General features: G+C 38.0%; 1 protein-coding gene across 11 annotated transcripts in view; it reads right to left on the reverse strand.

The window, feature by feature from the left end:
* Positions 1–19,213, reverse strand: part of PUM1 (pumilio RNA binding family member 1) — a 123,148-nt gene that overhangs the window by 74,274 nt on the left and 29,661 nt on the right. For 8 of the 11 annotated variants that reach the window (XM_070404573.1, XM_070404572.1, XM_070404570.1 and 5 more), the window contains 2 exons: positions 5,776–5,884; positions 4,633–4,811 (listed from right to left, as the gene is read on the reverse strand). The exons of 2 other annotated variants lie outside the window; for them this stretch is intronic. In XM_070404573.1, coding sequence (XP_070260674.1) covers positions 4,633–4,811; positions 5,776–5,884 — 288 coding nt within the window. The remainder of the gene's footprint in view (positions 1–4,632; positions 4,812–5,775; positions 5,885–19,213) is intronic. One more of the 11 variants, XM_070404568.1, reaches the window with a different exon arrangement.

A 19,213-nucleotide genomic window follows, 5' to 3' on the forward strand; every position in this document is an offset into this window, starting at 1 on the left:
TAAGGAGGTGTGAACTTTCGAGTGAAACACAAACTATACCAGGCTCTGCTTATATGATCACCAAATGCCTGGTGTGCAGAAAGGAAAAAAGTGTTCCCCTCTGCTGTGATACCACCAGATCCAAGAGAAAAAGAAAATATGTCTTCCATAGGTAGAATGCTATTTATTATTACGAAAATGAAAAACAAAACCTGGTTTTCTAAAAGGTGTTTTTGTTTTTACTTTTTATCTAGTCAATGTCTAAAAGCTTGACACTGCAAACTACAACATGTATAGTTCTTGTTCAAGGGAAGCTAAAAGCTGAAGGAACCCCACCCTGCAAATAAAAGTTTCTCAATTTGATCCATAGCTTACTGGTAATTTAAACTTCCAAGAAAATTATGTCTGATAGTAGTATTTTTCAGACTTTAATGTACATACAAAATCACCGAGGGTCTTGTCAAAATGCAGATTCAATAGGTCTGGGGTAGAATCTGAGATGCTACTTTTTTTAAAAAATATATATTTTATTGATTTTTTTTTACAGAGAGGAAGGGAGAGGGATAGAGAGTTAGAAACATCGATGAGAGAGAAACATCGATCAGCTGCCTCCTGCACACTCCCTACTGGGGATATGCCCGCAACCAAGGTACATGCCCTTGACCAGAATCGAACCTGGGACCCTTGAGTCTGCAGGCTGACGCTCTATCCACTGGGCCAAACCCGTTAGGGCTGAGATGCCCAGGTGATGATGATGCTATTGGCCCATGGACTTTGAGGAGCAAGATTTTATAAGGTTTACAAAGCATTTTTTTAATATATCACCTAGCCATATGAATTAGACTTTTGGTATTTTAATTATCCACATTTTGCAAATGAGAAAATTAAGATCCAGTTGAGACTTAAACCCCTGACTTCTATCTGCATTACACTGCACAACGTTTTTAAAGTAGCACTGGTTACCTAAAATAAATGCAATGGAGTCTAGAAAAGCAAGTCATCAAGTTTTATGACCCAAATGAATTGCTATGAGTGTGCATGCATCCTCCAGGTCAGAAGGCAGTCAATCTACAGATAAGCAGAAAGGCCTCCCCAAAATGTTTTTTCTAAAAATCTTTCTTCCAAGGTTAGGGTAGTCTTCACCCTAATCAAAGTTTACAGTGGTCTTTCTTATTTCCCTGGGCACCATAAACCAGAAAGACAGAAATTATGAAGGATAGCCCTGGCCAGTGTAGCTCAATTGGTTGAATCTTATCCTGTGCACCAAAAGGTTGCTGGTTCGATTCCTGATCAGGGCACAAGCCTGAGTTGTGGGCTCGGTCCCCAGTTGGGGGCATGCAGGAGGCAGCCAATCAATGATTCTCTCTCATCAATGATGTTTCTATCTCCCTCTTCCTTCCTCTCTGAAATCAATAAAAATATATTAAATAAATAAATAAATAACTTGACCCTGGCTTAACTGGTCTTCTGAGGTTTCCTATTCTGAAAACTGCTATCCTGAAGTCCCTGGTTCCTATGTACAATACCACCAAAAATTTACAGTATTAAGAACAAAATACTGCTATCGAATTCTTACTGTCAGCTGAAAGTACTCTTATCACGGAAGCCATAAGTACTAAACTGAATCCATGTGCAAAATCAAATGAACCTTAAAAGGCTAGACAAGAGTTAAATACCTTCATTCAAGTTGCAAGCAGTAACAACCTTACTAAAAATGGAAAACCACTGTACAATGAGTAGATTACTTTGGTTCTAAACCTCCTTTAACTGAAAAATTAATCAGAGCCTGGATTATCTGTTGTCAGTATCTGAGAATGACCACTTAGTACTTGCTTTGAGGTCTATCTACATTCATTCGTTCCTCAGACATGATGTTTTCAGCTCTAAGGAGACTCAAATGAGGCTTCTCCGTGGCTTATGGAGGTAATGCTGGTACAGCCACCTCTGACCCATAAACCACCCATTACCCACCCTTTAGTTTAGTACAATTAGCTGTAAGCAGCAGATGTTCTTTTTGGCCTCTAAACTCAACACTTTGAAGGACAGGTTAGATTTTTTTTTTAGTTCAACTTTTCCAAGAAGATGCATGCATATCATGACAACCAAAAAGTGACTAAGGTTTCCATGACCAGAACTTTGGTCAGATGTCATCCTAACCAACAGGCAGAGCAAAGGCCAGGTTAGGTATAAGATCAGCAGGATACAACCACAAAGCGAAAAAGTAATTCACTGATCCTCAAGCATCCATCCACTATTAAATATGCCAATGTTGTAGCTTGATGTCACTGATCAGTCCCTGCTATACCATCCTTTAGATCAGTGGTCGCCAAACTTTCGGACCTCACGGACCACCAGTGGACCCAGTCCTCGGACCACTTGTTGGCGATCGCTGCTTTAGATGGCACCCACGTCAAAATATGGAATAATATTTCATTACCCACGACCTTCCTCTGACAAGAAGCTGGAACACAGATGTGCAGAATTTTCATTTATCCTAATGCAAACCTCAGCTCAGTAGATTATCTGACTGTTAGAGTCAATTTTCTGAACTCTGTCCTGAGGTCTTAACTTCTGGTGACAATATTTTAAGAACTAAAAACCCTCAGCCTCCCAAGACAACAAAGGATGACAGTTGCCTTCATAAATACAAATGCAAAACACAATGCAAAAGACACAGCTTTGTCACAGAATAATGAAACAATTGTTCAAAAAGAGAAAAGCAGACAAAAATATTAACTCAATCCCAGAGCTTTATCTTTCTCTTTATTTCAATTATTTTTCTACCTCCTTCAAACTTCACAGTAACCTAGGCACATGCCACCTTGGATAATGCACAAGAATTAAAAACTGATCACACACATAACACAGGTTCCAGTTTACCACAGTAACAACTTACCTACACACAACACTAACTTTTCTTCTACAGTAAATAACTAAAAGTTGTAGGCAGGAATAGACAGCACTTCCTAAAGAAATCTGGGTTCGTGAGATAAAAATGTATGAGGACAAAAAAAAAAAAAAAGAGGTAAGCTAGGGATAAGGTGAAAGAAGAAAAGTAGTTAACACTATTCTTCCCATGGAACAATAGGCAAATGATCATTTTTGCCTGATCCCATTCCCCACATCCAAAGAGTAGATCCTGTTCTTCCCAAACAGCCTCTTGGGAAGGTTCAAATTAAAAGTCTTTTCCTATCTGATCCACAAGCCACTAAATCTGACCTCTCTGTCTTTACAGTATCAAAAAACAATCAAGTCAGCTTTGGAATGGCTAGTTCTCAAGACTAAGACAAAAGCCCCAGTTTAGTTCCTTGATCTTCCTATGAGTTGTTTGTTATAAGAGACCCTCTTCTGGCTAAATTCCTCACACCAAACTTCTAAGTGTGGAGCTGAGAGAAAACCAAACCAGTCTCTTAAAGAAGTTCATTTCATTTTTTTCTGGTTTTTCTACAAATTAAAAGCCCTACGCCATGTTGAAGCAACACCTTAGATGTGCCTAGAATAAAGCAAATTCCGTGTGTACCTGGTTCTCTTCATGCCAACCAAGTCAACAATCATTCATTTAATATCACTAACATATTAAAGAATTGTACTTGACACTTGAAGCTGCACCAAAAAACGAACTACTGTTACTCTAAAGAAGTTTCGAGTGGAATGGGGGAAATAAGACGAAGCCTCTGACACATAGCAACAGATATATGCCAATAAAAATATTGACAATAAATGCTATATGATAAAGAAAGATAGTTATGGAGGAAAAATTAATATGATTTGAAGGAAAAAAGATTTCTTAAATTATTGCCAGCAAGTACTATTAGACCAAAAGGACTTCAGGGAGAGCTTTAAAAATGTACAAAACAATCTGACCTGGGGGAAAAGGAGGGGAAACAGAGTCATGGGGCTTCTCATGGCCTTCCTATCACAGATGTGGAAGTCAGAGATGAGGAAGACTCAAATGTTTCCATCTTAAGACTTCTAGATCTAGAAAGTTGATGCCATAGAAAGGGCTAGTTTTGAGAAAGGCTATCAAGAATGCCTGAGGAGGACTGCTTAGACTTAAAAGGAAAGAGACTATAGACAGGCAAGCTGCTTTGACTCAAACTTGGCATCAAAGTGGTCAATGGTGATGGACACAAAAAAATTACAGATACAGAATTAACATAATTTTTAATTTCCTGACAGGCTGGGTGTGAGAAGTATAGCTGTTCAAAGAAGGTCAAAGATCATTCTATAATTAAAACTTAGCTAGCAAAACAAGAATGATCCTACATAGCTGATCCATTTTAAGGGTTCTTGGGTGCTGACAAATCACTGCTTTCCAATCTATTCACTACTGACACCAGTTTCGGCTTTCTTTTTTCAAATTCCTACTCTTGTGTACTTCTGTTGTTTTAAACTAAAAATGGTATTTTCTGATAGACCAATGAACTGAAATCTAGATTTCAATTCCTACCTCACATTGCTATCAATGTGTCCCAAAAAAATATCATTTCTCTATGTTTAATAGTTTGGTTTACATACCCTACTAATTTCAGTAAGTGTTTTTATAATACCCTCTAATTAGTGGTGTGAATATCTAAGGAAACTAAACAGGCATGTTTTGTTTTGGGGGTTAAAAAAGAGAGATATAGGAACAAGTTCCTCAAGCCAACTTACAAATCCTCCTTTTCTTAGACAGGAATCTCCCGGGGATGAGCTCAACACATACTCCACCATGCTAACGCCTAGTCCCCCACTCTCCGACCGTGGGGACAGTACAGAATTGACCTCACTGTTCACATGGAAACTCTGACCAGGTCTTCTCTGCACCATGATTGGCTGGGAAACTGAATGATCTACAAAAAAGATACACAAGCATGATACAGTGCAGCCAGAGGCTCAAACAAATTATGAGTGATGTCTCAAGGATAAACCAATGACTGGGAATCAGGAAACCTGCCATGGTCAGCTGAGCCAAAACCTCCTATTGTGTTTTTCCCTAAATATAATATACTAAATAACTAAGAAAACGGAACACACCCCTCATATATCCAGGATAGCAGAGCAATACAGCAGTTCACATAACTGGTTTTCCTAGCTAAGTGAATAAATTAATGTTTGCTCCTTTCAAGTGATAGAATTTCTTTTTAATGTATTTTATTGGTGATATTACTAAAACAAAATATGACTTTACTGCCCTTTTTAAACATAATTTGATTCTTCTGATGACTTGCTGTTATCTGAGTTTCCATTCTTATATTGTGCTATAACAGCACATCAGCTTTTGGATTTTCTGTCTCCTTCCTCCCTGTGATCTATCATTTCTTTCTGCTGTCAGTGTGTCTGCCTCTACAAGTTCTCCCCATCCCTCTTCAAGGGTAATCTGTCAGAAGAGCATCTGTGCCCAGTGACTTGATTTTGGCCTCACCCACATTCACAGATAGATCATCCCATACACATTATGCAGGGGGGCAAGGGGAGGAAAAAGAAGCATGACTTCAAATGGCAGGCATGGATTTTCTAATTCTACGTATGCTGACAGCAGTACAGAACAAGAAGTTATAGCTGAAATTATGGTCATTTAAAATAAGACCATTCCCCTGTGGCTAGCACTTCAATAAAATACTGAAGATTTGATTTTGCTTAATTATGCTTTAATAAATTATATCACATAAGCTCCTTCATGGTAATTATATTACAGGACAGGACACTGCTTGACATGCTTATGTCACTGATGTACAATTTATGACTTGCCAATTGCTGAGGAAAGGAGCTCTAAGACAGGCATAAATCACAGTACAGATGCTAGATCTAGATTACCTGATGTTCCCCAGGCACTGTCTCGCCATTGATCACCCAGGAATATTCCTTTTGGTCCATCTTTGCTGGATTCATCTGTTTCCCAAAACTTTTTACCTGGCAAGAGCTGCTGCAAATTAAAAATAATAGACGCTTTTAAAGAATTCATAAAGGATGAAAGTACAGCAGTCAACACTTTCTTTTAGACAAGGGTACTGAAGATGCTCACGTGCCCTGAAAGTTTTTAGTCACAGTGTTCTGGCTACACAGATTGTGGTCAGAACACTACTGTACATTTGGCAAAAGTCACAGAGAGGTCTATGGCAAGGGTAGAAGGTGGGGAGGGCCCTGCACAGATCAGGCCATCACAATAGAGGCTCAGCTTAAATATCTAGAATTTTTCACTTAACCTATGCCAAGATTTTTTAAAGGGGGGAAGGGGACTCATATTAGACCTATTAGCTAACTGCTTGCTAAGAAGTCTCTTATTGAAAAAAGAAAAATACCTACAACTACTAAAACACTTTTGCCCACATGTGTACTAACTGACCATACAGTTACTCAGAATGCTACAGGCAAAATCCACCTCCTTTATATACAGAGATTCTATTAACTAAAAAACTTTGATCACCAGAAAGAAAAACACAAACAAAAAAAACTTCCCAACCACATCATTAACCTATTCCAAAATTTTTGGAAAGACAGAACAGCTGTCTTTCCCCATCACTGGAAGAGACATAAAACCTCCTAACCTCAATTAATTTTAACAATACTTAGTAATGTCATTAAAGTGACTTCACAAAACATTCTATACTTCGTAGAAATGCAGGCATCACTGGCCATAAACTTATAATGTGAGAACTTTAAACTAGCTTCAACCAAAGAAATGCAAAGTAGCCTTCAAGCAAAACACAGTACAGTTTTACACAAGAGCAAAGCATTCGTGACCAGAGTTACAAAATAAAATTCCACTAGAATGCCATCATTCTTCATTCTGGTCATCAGCTTTACTTACTAAAATGTCCCTCTTTATTTCCTCTAATTATGTTTTCATTTCAGCTGCTACTAGTCAGACAAGAAACTCAGGTGTTTGAGATAGTACTTAATCACTGCTTTTGAGCATAAATGAGCACACCTGGAGAGTTGAATGTCTCAGAGGTACAGAGTTAAAACCCAGGAGGAACAAAACATTTGCTCTCCTCGATAATAAATGTCTATCTTTCCGATTTAAAACCCATAACCCAATGATAATGGAGGAATAACTCAACTTTGCCCTCACTAAAATAAATCTCAACTTTCCAAGCAGAAATTCTACATTTCTCAGCATATTTTAAATCTAGTTAATCTAGCTCTATAAATCTGATAGACATGGGCTACTACTACCTGGACCAAAGCAGTTTCCCACACTTTCCTCCTCAGGTCCTAATTTATTTCTAAGCCAACAAGATCATGACAGAATACAGATTTAGGTCTGGCATTTTAATACACAGAAGCATAGATTTGCTTGAAGATAAGTAGTTATAAGCAGTCAATTCCTAGTGAGCCCCTTGGATTCATTCTTAGGGGGAAACAATGAGAGAGCTAGTCTCTTAACTTGAGATTTGGGAAGCAGGGAAGGAACAAACAAGAGAAAGAGCCCAGACAATAGCTAAGTAGTGGAATAAGGAAGCCTTAGACCAGACAACTTGGATGTGTATCCTAGGACAAATCACTGAACTGTCCTGGGTGCCTCATCTCTTTGTACTGATAAAGAAAATATTTTCCAGGTTGTTGGGATGATTAGTTCTGTTGATGAGTGCCTAGCACAATGCCTGCCACATAGCAGGTTCTCAATAAATGTATTCAATGGCATTACATCAAGGCAAAATAGCTATAAATCACAGAAGGGACACTGCAAATTAATGAGAACTACTCAAGCACAATTCAAGAATTCTTGTTTTTAAACAACTTCTCCTTTTAGTCTCAAAAATGCCCTCTCAGAAGATTACAAACAGAATTTACTTCCCGATTGGTTGTCCCTTTCCAACTAACATTTTGATTTTTCTCCTCTATTTTATAGGGAGTGTGAGCAAAGAGAAGTTCCCATCAACTTCTCCTCTGTACCAGAAGAATGTCAGCATAAGGGACACCTCACTAGTTGGTTAATTTGTGGAAAGAGAGCAAAGGTGATCAAAAATATTCATTATTGCCGAAACCGGTTTGGCTCAGTGGATAGAGCGTCGGCCTGCGGACTGAAGGGTCCCGGGTTCAATTCCGGTCAAGGGCATGTACTTGGGTTGCGGGCACATCCCCAGTGGGAGATGTGCAGGAGGCAGCTGGTCGATGTTTCTCTCTCATCGATGTTTCTAACTCTCTATCTCTCTCCCTTCCTCTCTGTAAAAAATCAATAAAACATATTTAAAAAAAAATGTCAAAAATATTCATTATAGTGCTCATCCCTCTCTACACAAATTGGAAAATCTTTATTCAAACCTCAAGGAAAAGATTGTGTAAGTACCAAACTCCATGTGCAAAATAATATAATCTGTCCATAATTGGTCAAACTGCTTACTAAGAGTAGCAGTCCTTGAACTCAAGACTTCAAAAATGGCTTCTGGAATCCTGTCATCTTTCACTATAGCTTGCCAGGCTGTCATAACACAAAGCTAGCAAAAGCAGGTGAACATATAAACAAGGCTGTTTCCAGATGAAATTCTCTCAAAGGAAACAACTATACTAGTACAACATAGAAAGGTACTAAAAAGTGAAGATTCTATTTCAAAGTAGGGATAAATACAAACAAATCTCATAGGAACACACATCAAAACTCATGACCCTAGTCAGATACCAAGAGGCCATATGTCCCACTATTAACAATTGGTATAAATATAAATCCTAAGTAGATGCTAGGAACAGCCCCAAAAGTACTAGAACTCCTTATGCTTTGGCAGAGTGGCAACAAGAAGATCCAATTACTATTATCAATGAAAACAGCAGGCACTGAAAAGGCAAGTCTGTAAGAGATAAAGAAAAAGGAGGTGGGAGAGAGGATGGCAGCATGTTGATTCTGGGAGAAAAAAGGTAGAAATTATGGGTTACAAGAGTGCCCTGCAAGTGGAAAGGAAAGGAAAAGTACTGCACCAAAGTACATGAGCAAAGACAGAAGCAAACTTAGCAAACCTCTTCAGTCTCTGGATCTTACATGGAACCTACTATTTCTTTCTTTTGTCCAAAACATACCCATCCCCACTCCTCAGGTATGTGGTAAGCAGCATTTGAAATGATTCCTCTGGTAATCTCCTTCTCTTTACTGTGGGCTAGACCTTGTGACTTGCTTCTAAGGAATAACATGAGGCAAAAGTGATGGGTTGTCGCTCTCAAGGTTGTCATAAAAAACTGACCAGTCTTGCTTCTACTTCTCTCTCTTACCCTCTTACTCACATCTATCTTGCATGCTCCCTTTGATGAAGCCAGCTGCTGGAACCACGAGAGGTCACTGGACATCAATTCATTATGAATTGAGGCCCTCACTCCAACAACTTGTAAAGAACTTAATCCTGACATCAACCATGTGAGTGAGCTTGGAGGCAGACTTTTCCCCAATTGACTTTGAGATGGCTGGCTGCAGCTCACAAGGGACTCTAAAATAGAGGTTCTTGCCAAGCGATGACTGGGTTCTTGACCTCCAGAAACTGTGAGGCTTAACCTGTGTTGTTTTAAGCCACTAAATTTTGGAGTAAGTTGTCATGTAGCAATAGGTAACAGATACAGTTGTCAATATATAGTATTTTCTTATATTCAAAATACTTCTTCAAGAGTTTGACTTCAAGAAGCACTTCTTGTTCTAGTTCTAATACCCAAAATCCAAGTACTTTTGAATTTGGAAAAAATTATATCCATTCCATTTCATGTTCTCCCTAATAGCCCTTATTTTAAAAATGAATGGCTTTTTTATATTCTCCTAAATCAAATCAACTCAGAGATGTTTAAGCTCAGACAGTTAGTAGCAATCACATATTCAAGAGTCAACTAAAATACATTATTATTCAAATCTGATCATCGTAAAAGGAGCTATACTGTAATCTACTGAATTATACAGCAAAGTGATGTTGAGTATCCAACTGTTATTTCAAATTCAGCAGCAACTTTCTGGAGGTTATGTCATCCACAGCACTAGCTAAAACATCCTAGGATTCACCAACCCACTGGCATAAATGCCAGGAGCTGCCAAACCTTCACTTAAACCACACTTCAATTCAATTACCAAAAACTGAAGTGCAACTAGTGGATGAAAGGAGAGTTATGCTTACCCCCTCAAGAACTTGAAAATAAATACTGCTCTTTGACAGAACAAAAAAGAACACAGCAGCCCTAACCGGTTTGGCTCAGTGGATAGAGCGTCGGCCTGCGGACTGAAGGGTGCCAGGTTCGATTCCGATCAAGGGCATGTACCTGGGTTGCGGGCACATCCCCAGTGGGGGGTGTGCAGGAGGCAGCTAGTCGATGTTTCTCTCTCATGATGGTTCTCTTTCATCAATGCTTCTAACTCTCTATCCCTCTCCCTTCCTCTCTATAAAAAATCAATAAAATATATTTAAAAAACAAAAAAAGATCACAGCAGAGGTTTACAAACTTCACTTTAAAAAAAATTTAGGTAAAAAGAGGATTAAAAGATTTGACAATTCTAAAGGAAGATCATGGGAATTAGGAATTGGTCCAACAAAAGCAAAGGAGACCCAGGTAGTCAGATGTAGGCATTATTATCCAGTTGGCATGTTTATATATATGATGCACAAACAATTCTATCCTTATAAAAAGCAGTTAATGCAAGAGGCTAGATAGTAGCTTGACTACAGCAGCTACTAAAAACATCCAAGTAACTTCCCTGGCTCAAAATCTGCTTACCAAGCAAACTTTTTATAAGAACTTGGCTTCCTCCTGTAGCCAAGCATGCTGATCACTGGATGCAATCCTCCTGTCCACTTGAGAGTTATTACTTCTCCTTATAAATTAGTAAACTACATTATGGTTTTCTTACATTAGTCTCTTGCAGTTCTGGTTAGCGTGGGGTTAATTTCATAATCCAATCATCTATGATTTGCAGATTTAAAGCCCTTTCAAGACCTACTGAGAAACAAGACTTGGGAGAGCCTACATCCTCCCAGCAACAGAAGGACCTTGTACTCTTCTTTGTATTATCCCATTAAATGGGACTCCTAATCACTCCTCTGTTTTCAAATCTTTGGGAGAAACACACACACACTATTATCCCAGCTTGAACTATAGGTTTGTAAAAGAAAAGACTTAAAGAAGAAATCAAGCAAGCTTAGTCATGAGGCTTCTGGAGAACAAAACAGAAATCAAGCATTGGTTTACAAATACTGCTATCTGCTTGGGAAACCTCTAAATTTTTATTAGAAACACCTTTTTTATTTTATCATGTAACAAAAAGACCATACACAAAGCCACAGTTGCGCAATCATCACATTAACTCCTACTAAGAGCCCTTTAAACAGAGGTAGAGACAATTAAGGGCTGAGAATGTCAAGAACCTCTAGGCTTCTTATTTTAAGACTAATATAGTGGTAAAGCACACAGGTGCTCTGAAATCATTTTTTAAACTGTTTTAAATCCCAACTGTGTGAATTTTACCCCTCCATGCCTCTGTTTTCTCACCCATAAAATGAACTGTTATGAACATTAAATGAGATAGTGTAAAATGTATAATGCTAAACGCAGAGTAACCATTCAACAAATTAGCTGCTATTATTATTTAAAAAACAAACTAGTACTTTGTTCTTTAATAATACTGATAAAACTACTGACTAGCCAATGAAATGCTCCCATGTGCCCAGCACAGCATCACCCAGCCCACTTCAGTGCAAATCCCATAAAATTGAGAACACTCACAAAACACTACAAGAAGAACCATGACCACAGCTTTGCAGAAACTAAGAGACAGGATGATTATTAAAGACCGGGCGTTTTGACCATACCATCACTAATATTTGCATACGGAAGTATCAATGAACTTTTCAAATGGTCTCAACACTAAATGCACATTCCAACAAGTACTCTGCTCAAGAGGCATAAAATATTAGGTCACTGCTTATAGACTCAACATAGATTGCATAAAGCTGTCCCTCAGCAGAAATGTGGCTTCTTAAGGAATACTATTCACAGGAAAGCTACAGCCCTGCAGCCATGCTCAGGTCTGATCATGTTATGGCAATGAAAACTTCCAACACAAGCTTCCTTTCATTGGAATGCAGCCAATCATCAAGTCAAATACCTGATATTTTAACTAGCTGGTAAGATATAGACCGACACCTCCCTCCTCCGCCCCATTTTTAATTTCTTAGTAACTATCTCATTACATTAAAAGAATTAGATATTAACTCAGAAAAAGGAGAGCTCAGAACTGACTGAAATAGTTGTACTGGTTTCTGCTGACAGTCACATGTTCTAGTCAGAGCTGTGATGTGTGAAAATTTTCAGAAATCCCTTCTCAAAACCTTAATGTCCTTAGGGGATTTACCTAGCCCTCCATACCATAGAGCAGCGGTTCTCAACCTGTGGGTCACAACCCCTTTGGGGGTCGAACGCCCTTTTCACAGGGGTCGCCTAAGACCATCGGAAAACACACATATAATTACATATTGTTTTTGTGATTAATCACCATGCTTTAATTATGTTCAATTTGTAACAATGAAACTGGGGGGTCACCACAACATGAGGAACTGTATTAAAGGGTCGCGGCATTAGGAAGGTTGAGAACCACTGCCATAGAGGGTTGTTGTGAAATCAAGTAAGATAGTGTACAAAGTGCTTTCACAAATACTATGAACTACACTCAAATAATTACTAAAGCTTTAACCAAAACCAATTTAAATGTAAAAGTATAATTTAGCCTGGCCGGTGTGGCTCAGTGGTTGAGCATCAACCCATAAACCAAGAGGTCACAGGATTGATTCCTGGTTAGGACACATGCCCAGATTGAGGGCTCAATTCCCAGTAGGGGGCGTGCAAGAGGCAGCCAATCTATGTTTGTATCTCTTTATCCCTTACCCTTCCTCTTTCTAAAATCAATAAAAACATTTTTTTAAAGTATAATTTAGAAGGCTTAAAGAAAAGGTATATCCATTCAATGTCACAATTCTTTTTATATCAGAAAATATATACATCAAGAATCATGTTCATTCCTGAGAATTTATCTCAATGACAAAAAAGTCAAAAGAAAAAAACTCTACATTCAACATAAAAGAGCAAAAAAACTGGGAGCAAAGTAAATGTTCAATAGACAGCTGCCAAGTACTATGTAAGCTCACCCAAAATAGCCATAACAATGATATGGAGCCCAGCTGGTTTGACTCAGTGGATAGAGCATGGGCCTGCGGACTAAGGGTCCCAGGTTCGATTCCGATCAAGGGCACATGCCTGGGTTGCAGGCTCGATCCCCAGTAGGGGGCATGCAGGAGGCAGCTGATCAATGATTCTCTCTCATCATTGATGTTTCTATCTCTCCCTCTCCCTTCCTCTCCAAAATCAATAAAAATATATTTTGAAAATAATAATAATGACATGCAATATTTGTAAAATAACATTAAATTTTAAAAGTAAAATATACATGTAAATAATGCTTCTCATCATACCTCTTTCCCTTTTAGATCAAGATCAGGAAGAAAAATAAAAACTGAACTAGGTTAGTGTGATGGGATTATGGATGACTTGTTACAAAATCTACTTTTATTATGATTTGGAACTGATTTTCTAATAAATAAAAACTTAGATGATGGTGATACAGAATTCTCTACAAATAAATAGACATGTTCTCTTAAGTAGACACATTTCACTTCACCTTAATTTTTAAGTGACAAAAGTTAATGGCAATTTTAAGGGAAGAACTCATAACATGTTTCAAGTATTTTTTTAAATATGTCATTATTGATTTTAGAGGGTGCGGGAGGGAGGGGGATGGAGAGACAGAAACACCAAATGAGAGGAACCTCCTGCACGCTTCCTACTGGGGATCAAGCTCCAAAATCAATAAAAACATTTTTTTAAAGTATAATTTAGAAGGCTTAAAGAAAAGATTGACTGGGAATTCAATCTGAGATCCTTTGGTGTGTGGGCCAATGCTCTATTTACTGAGCCACACTGGACTGGGCAAGATTATTTTTAAATGTTGCTATTACATTTTTGTTTTATTTCAAATCACCAAAAAAATTTCTAGAATCAACATTTGCTATAATTTTTTCACATTTCTCTACTAGGCAGCATCACAATCTGCATCTAGTAATTACTTCTTAAAATTTTTAGCCTAGCCCTGGCTGGTGTGGTTAAGTTAGTTGGGTGTCATCCATGCACCAAAAGGTTGGGGGTTGCCCTACCAGTGGTCGGCAAACTCATTAGTCAACAGAGCCAAATATCAACAGTACAACGATTGAAATTTCTTTTGAGAGCCAAATTTTTTAAATTTAAACTATATAGGTAGATACACTGTTATTAACTTAATTAGGCTACTCCTAAGGCTTAGGAAGAGCCACACTCAAGGGGCCAAAGAGCCGCATGTGGATCGCGAGCCGCAGTTTGCCGACCACGGCCCTAGCCAGTTTTGCTCAGTGGATAGAGTATCGGCCTGTGGACTGAAGGGTCCCCGGTTCAATTCCAATCAAGGGCATATGCCCGGGTTGCAGGCACAGGAGGCAGCCAATCAATGATTGTCTGTCATCACTGATGTTTCTATCTCTCTCTCCCTCTTCCCTTCCTCTCTGAACTCAATAAAAATATATTTTTTAAAAAGGGTTGTAGGCTAGATCCCCGATATGGGAATGTGCAAGAGGCAGCCAATCCATTTCACCCTCATATCAATGTTTTTCTCTCTTTTTCTCCCTTCCTCTCTCTAAAAAAAAATCAATTTTTAAAAATGTCACTAATCCATTTGTTTAAAAAAAAATTTTTTTAGCTTATGTGGCAAGATAATTACTACTGAAAACAAATGCCCATACTTATAGGTTCCTAACTAAATATCTTTTTGGTTAAAATCTATTCTGGCCCTCTAAAAAAAAAAAAAAAGGGAGGGGGGGGGGACAGTTTCTTTTCTTTTTCATAATTACAATTATGCCATACATAAAATTAACAAATTTTTTTATTTTTTAAGGGGGAATTATTATATTTTATTTTTAAATTATTTTATTTTTTAAATTTTTATTGATTTCAGAGAGGAAGGAAGGGGGGGGAGAGAGAAATATCAATGATGAGAGAGAATCATTGATCGGCTGCCTCCTGCACGCCCCCTACTGGAGACAGAGCTCACAACCGGGGCATGTACCCTTGACTGCAATGGAACCTGGGACCCTTCAGTCCACAGACCAACGCTCTATACACTGAGTCAAACCAGCCAGGGAAAAATTAACAAATTTTTTAAAAATATTTTGCCAAGTTATTAACTACTTTTCATAAGCACTGTTTATAGTTGTATCTAATGTCCTTCCAATAAGGATGACATTACTTAGGCTTGGACAATATGATCTAATTTAATCTTCTCTCCTACATCTGAAGACCAATACTACTTTTCTGGCTACTGAAAAAATTTAAAAGTTTCAGCATCTCAAGTACTTACTGATGTAAACACTATTACTTGAATAGCCTGCATTAGCCACTACTGGAATAATGAAAGTAGTAAAAGACTTCTTTGCCCTGAAAGAAATGATTAAAAATAAAAACTACCAGGAGTCAAACTGATACAGTTACAGAGCGTTTTAGAGTAAACACACTAATAGTATGGTACAGAATGTTAAACTTTACAATCCACTACAGATAAAGAAAGGAACAATAACCTGAGATAGGACAGGTCGAGGAATGCCTTAAAGGGGGCTGGGGGACTGAGGGGAGATTGAGAGTGAGAAGACAGTGAAAAGGGCTTTCCATAAAGAGCAAAGCTAGAAATGAAAACAATTGGGGCAGGTGTCCACCAATAAAAAAGGCTGGTATTGACATAGGAAAGGAGTAAGGAGGTGAAAAAGCACAACTAGTCCAGTCACCAGAGAGTCTTTATGGAACACCGACAAGTTGGGCTCTAATCCATTAGGGAGTAACATCATAAAAACTAATTTTAAAAGATTAATCTGACATTTCTCCATAAAATGGGGTAATGGAAAGCATTTGGATGCTGGGAGGCTAAGCAAAGAGGTCACTACGGTAATCTAGGCAAAAATGGTTAGAGAAGAGACCTATAGAAATGGGGGCAAGGAATGTACGAACCGCTGCTTAGATGCCTCTCTCAGTTTTCCAAGCATCCTATCCTATACACTAAAAGCCTAATATGCTAAGTGTCCAGTCGTCCGTTCAACCAATCAAAGCATATCATAATGCTAATGATATGCTAAGGCCGTTCAACCGCTCGCTATGACGTGCACTGACCACCCAAGGGACAGACAGTTGGCTGGTTGACCAGTCGCTATGAAGTGCACTGACTACCAGGGGGTAGATGCTCCAACTGGTAGGTTCGCTTTTTGCTGGGGTCCGGCCGATCCGGACTGAGTGAGATAGTCTGGACATGCCCTGGAGCCCTCCCACGGTCCCTCCCCAGTCCCAATCATGCATAGGTGGTGGGGTCCCTCGGCCTGGCCTGCGCCATCTCGCAATCTGGGACCCCTCAGGGGATGTTGGAGAGCCAGTTTCTGCATGATCCCGAAGGCCAGGCCGAGGGACCCCACTGGAGCACGAATTTGTGCACTTGGCCTCTAGTTAAAAAATAAAGCTATGTAATTTCAAAAGTGAAGACTCATAGCCCATTACGATAATCAAGAATGAAGTCACTAAGTATACATAAGCCAGTCTATCATTGAAGTTCTTTTAATCAGCAATTGATTCTGTAGAATCAACTGAGTGCAAAACTAGACGAAAAACAAGATACAAATATGTCAGAAGATGGTGTTGCAAGTTTAAGTTTACAAGTTCAATGGTAAAGTTTTAAGGTTGTCCTGAAGGTCCACTGTGGGTTGCTGGAGTAAAAAAAAGCAATCAAATAAGAAAAATTTAGTAGCTCCTCAATTTTAGAACCCAAATTAGATAAAATTGCAAACAGTTCTTCAATTGATGATTAGTGTGAGAATGCATTCTACTCAAAGGAGCACAGGGGTTTCCCAGTGTTTTTAACCACACAAAGAACACATTCAACGTTAACAAATTTATCCTTGAAAAGAAACACAAAAATGACACTGGCTGTACTTTCATAAAACATGCTCTTCAAAAAAATTCAGTTACTATTAACATCTCAATCTCCATGTTATTTTGTGATAAATTAACCTAGGGCAAACTCCACAGTAATCCTTTCTCCACTGTGAAATCCACTGAAAATAAAATTTTCTTTATACCTTCCTAGTTCAAGTTATTGGAACACAGTCAAACGAAACTATTCGTAAAACTTGACAGACAGCAAACTATGTTCAAAATATGAAGAAATGCCCAATGACCCAGGCTTTTTCTGCAGGGTACAGGAAAAGCATGTAAGTAAACAGAAGACTATGTCACCTCTGCTATTTACCTATAAATAAGGCCATTTGTTTTCATATATGTATAAGCGTATGGTTTGATCTATAACATAACTACATTCATGTTATACTACATCTAGACTTTAATAGTTATATAAATGATTTTTGTTATAGTTCCTGAGAGCCCAGTGCACCAAAGATAAGCTTCCAGATTACTTAAGAAACCTGTAAAGCTCACAAATAAAACCATGAAAACATCTAGATTGCTTCATGATCTACCCGACTCATATCCAGTCAGCCTCAGAGTTATTTTTTTATTATTTAATTGGCAAGGATCTCAGTATGCCATATATGGACAAGCTCCCTTTTCATGCATTCCAGGAGATGGATATTTCATAGATATGGCTACTATATATGTATTGCGAAGACCAATAGAAAAAATAAACTTCTACGTGCTTTGTTATGAAAACCACAGAATGCATTAATTAACCAAGAGACAATGAATTAAACTTTGGTGCTCTGGTTCCTCATCAATAAAATAACAATATATGAGAATTATACACAACACAGTCTAACACATGCTTAAACAAGAAATATAACAAAAATAATTTCAGTTTATTAAATACCCTTATGTCTGGTAGTGTATATGTAATAAGGACATTTCCATACCCCAGCAAATGGCCCAGAGAAAGTGTCCTATTGATCTGTATTAAACAAAAGTAATTATCTAATAGTTCAAAAATATAAAAATTTGCAGAGAAGGTTGAATAAATGTTTTTCAGTTATATCTGTTCCTCATCCTCCCCTTTCAAATACTCCTTATCCCTAAGGGTAAAAAAGTACTCTGAACAGAGCATACAGACAAATACTTTCATAATTGAACTATGGTACCTTGAGGAGAGGCCAATAAAGAGAAAACAAAGAGGAATCCATGCTTAGAAAAAGGTATTTACTGCTGTAAGTTTCACTCAAAACAATATATTAGGCATCCATTATTTACAAAGTATATTATTAGCTGAAGCCCCTGCCCTCAACAAACTTAAGTGCAATCAAATAGAAAACATTTACACAAACCATTATGTATAAAATAAACTAGAGCCATTAAGAATGATACAAATAACTTGCTATTTAAATTCATTTCCATAGCTTCTGGTTGGTGAGAGCAAGAAAGCTTTTATTTAAAAAGGGTACATCTGGCCCAGCCGGCATGGCTCAATGGTTGAGCATTGAACTATGAACCAGGAGGTCATGGTTCGATTCCCAGTCAGGGCACATGCCCAGGTTGTGGGCTCGGTCCCATGTGGGGCATGCAGGAGGCAGTCTATCAATGATTTTCTCTCATCATTGATATTTCTCTCTCTCTACCTCTCCCTTCCTCTCTGAAATTTAAAAAAAAAAAATGTTTAAAGGGTACATCTGTAATACTTTCAATAATAAAGATAAATTTAAAATAATAAAAAAATTTAATTAATAATAAGACAACTTTTATAGAGGAGCTGATAATTAAGGCTGAATTTTGAATAATGGGTAGGCTTTGGGCATGCAGAAATGAACAGAAATTCGGGTTTTGGATCGAGATCTGCGTTCAAACAGCTACCTCATGATCACGTTAACCTCTGTAATCACTTTTTGCCTGGTCTATAACAAGGCATCAAAATATTGAAGGGCCACGGTGAAGATAGTAATGTATATGAAGTGATTAGCACAGTGCCTGGAAAATCATATATGTTCAATATATTGCAGCTATTATTTCTGAGCCTAATAAAATAAAACTTAGTCAATCCAACATCTTGACACTTATGACCTTAGCTAGAATCACGTGACCTTAGGACTAATTTTCCTCATGTAAAAAAAAAAACGGTACTGATATCTCACAAAAACCTGTTGGGAGATTGACATAGGTAATGAAATCAATACCAAGGTGTCTTAAGTGTTAATGTTTTATTTTAGTTATTTAGTTGAATTACCTCTACTCATATAAAGTA

The sequence above is a fragment of the Myotis yumanensis genome, unplaced genomic scaffold (genome assembly GCF_028538775.1).
Source record: "Myotis yumanensis isolate MYYU_CA2020_CCGP unplaced genomic scaffold, mMyoYum1.0.hap1 SCAF_2, whole genome shotgun sequence".
NCBI lineage: Eukaryota > Metazoa > Chordata > Mammalia > Chiroptera > Vespertilionidae > Myotis > Myotis yumanensis.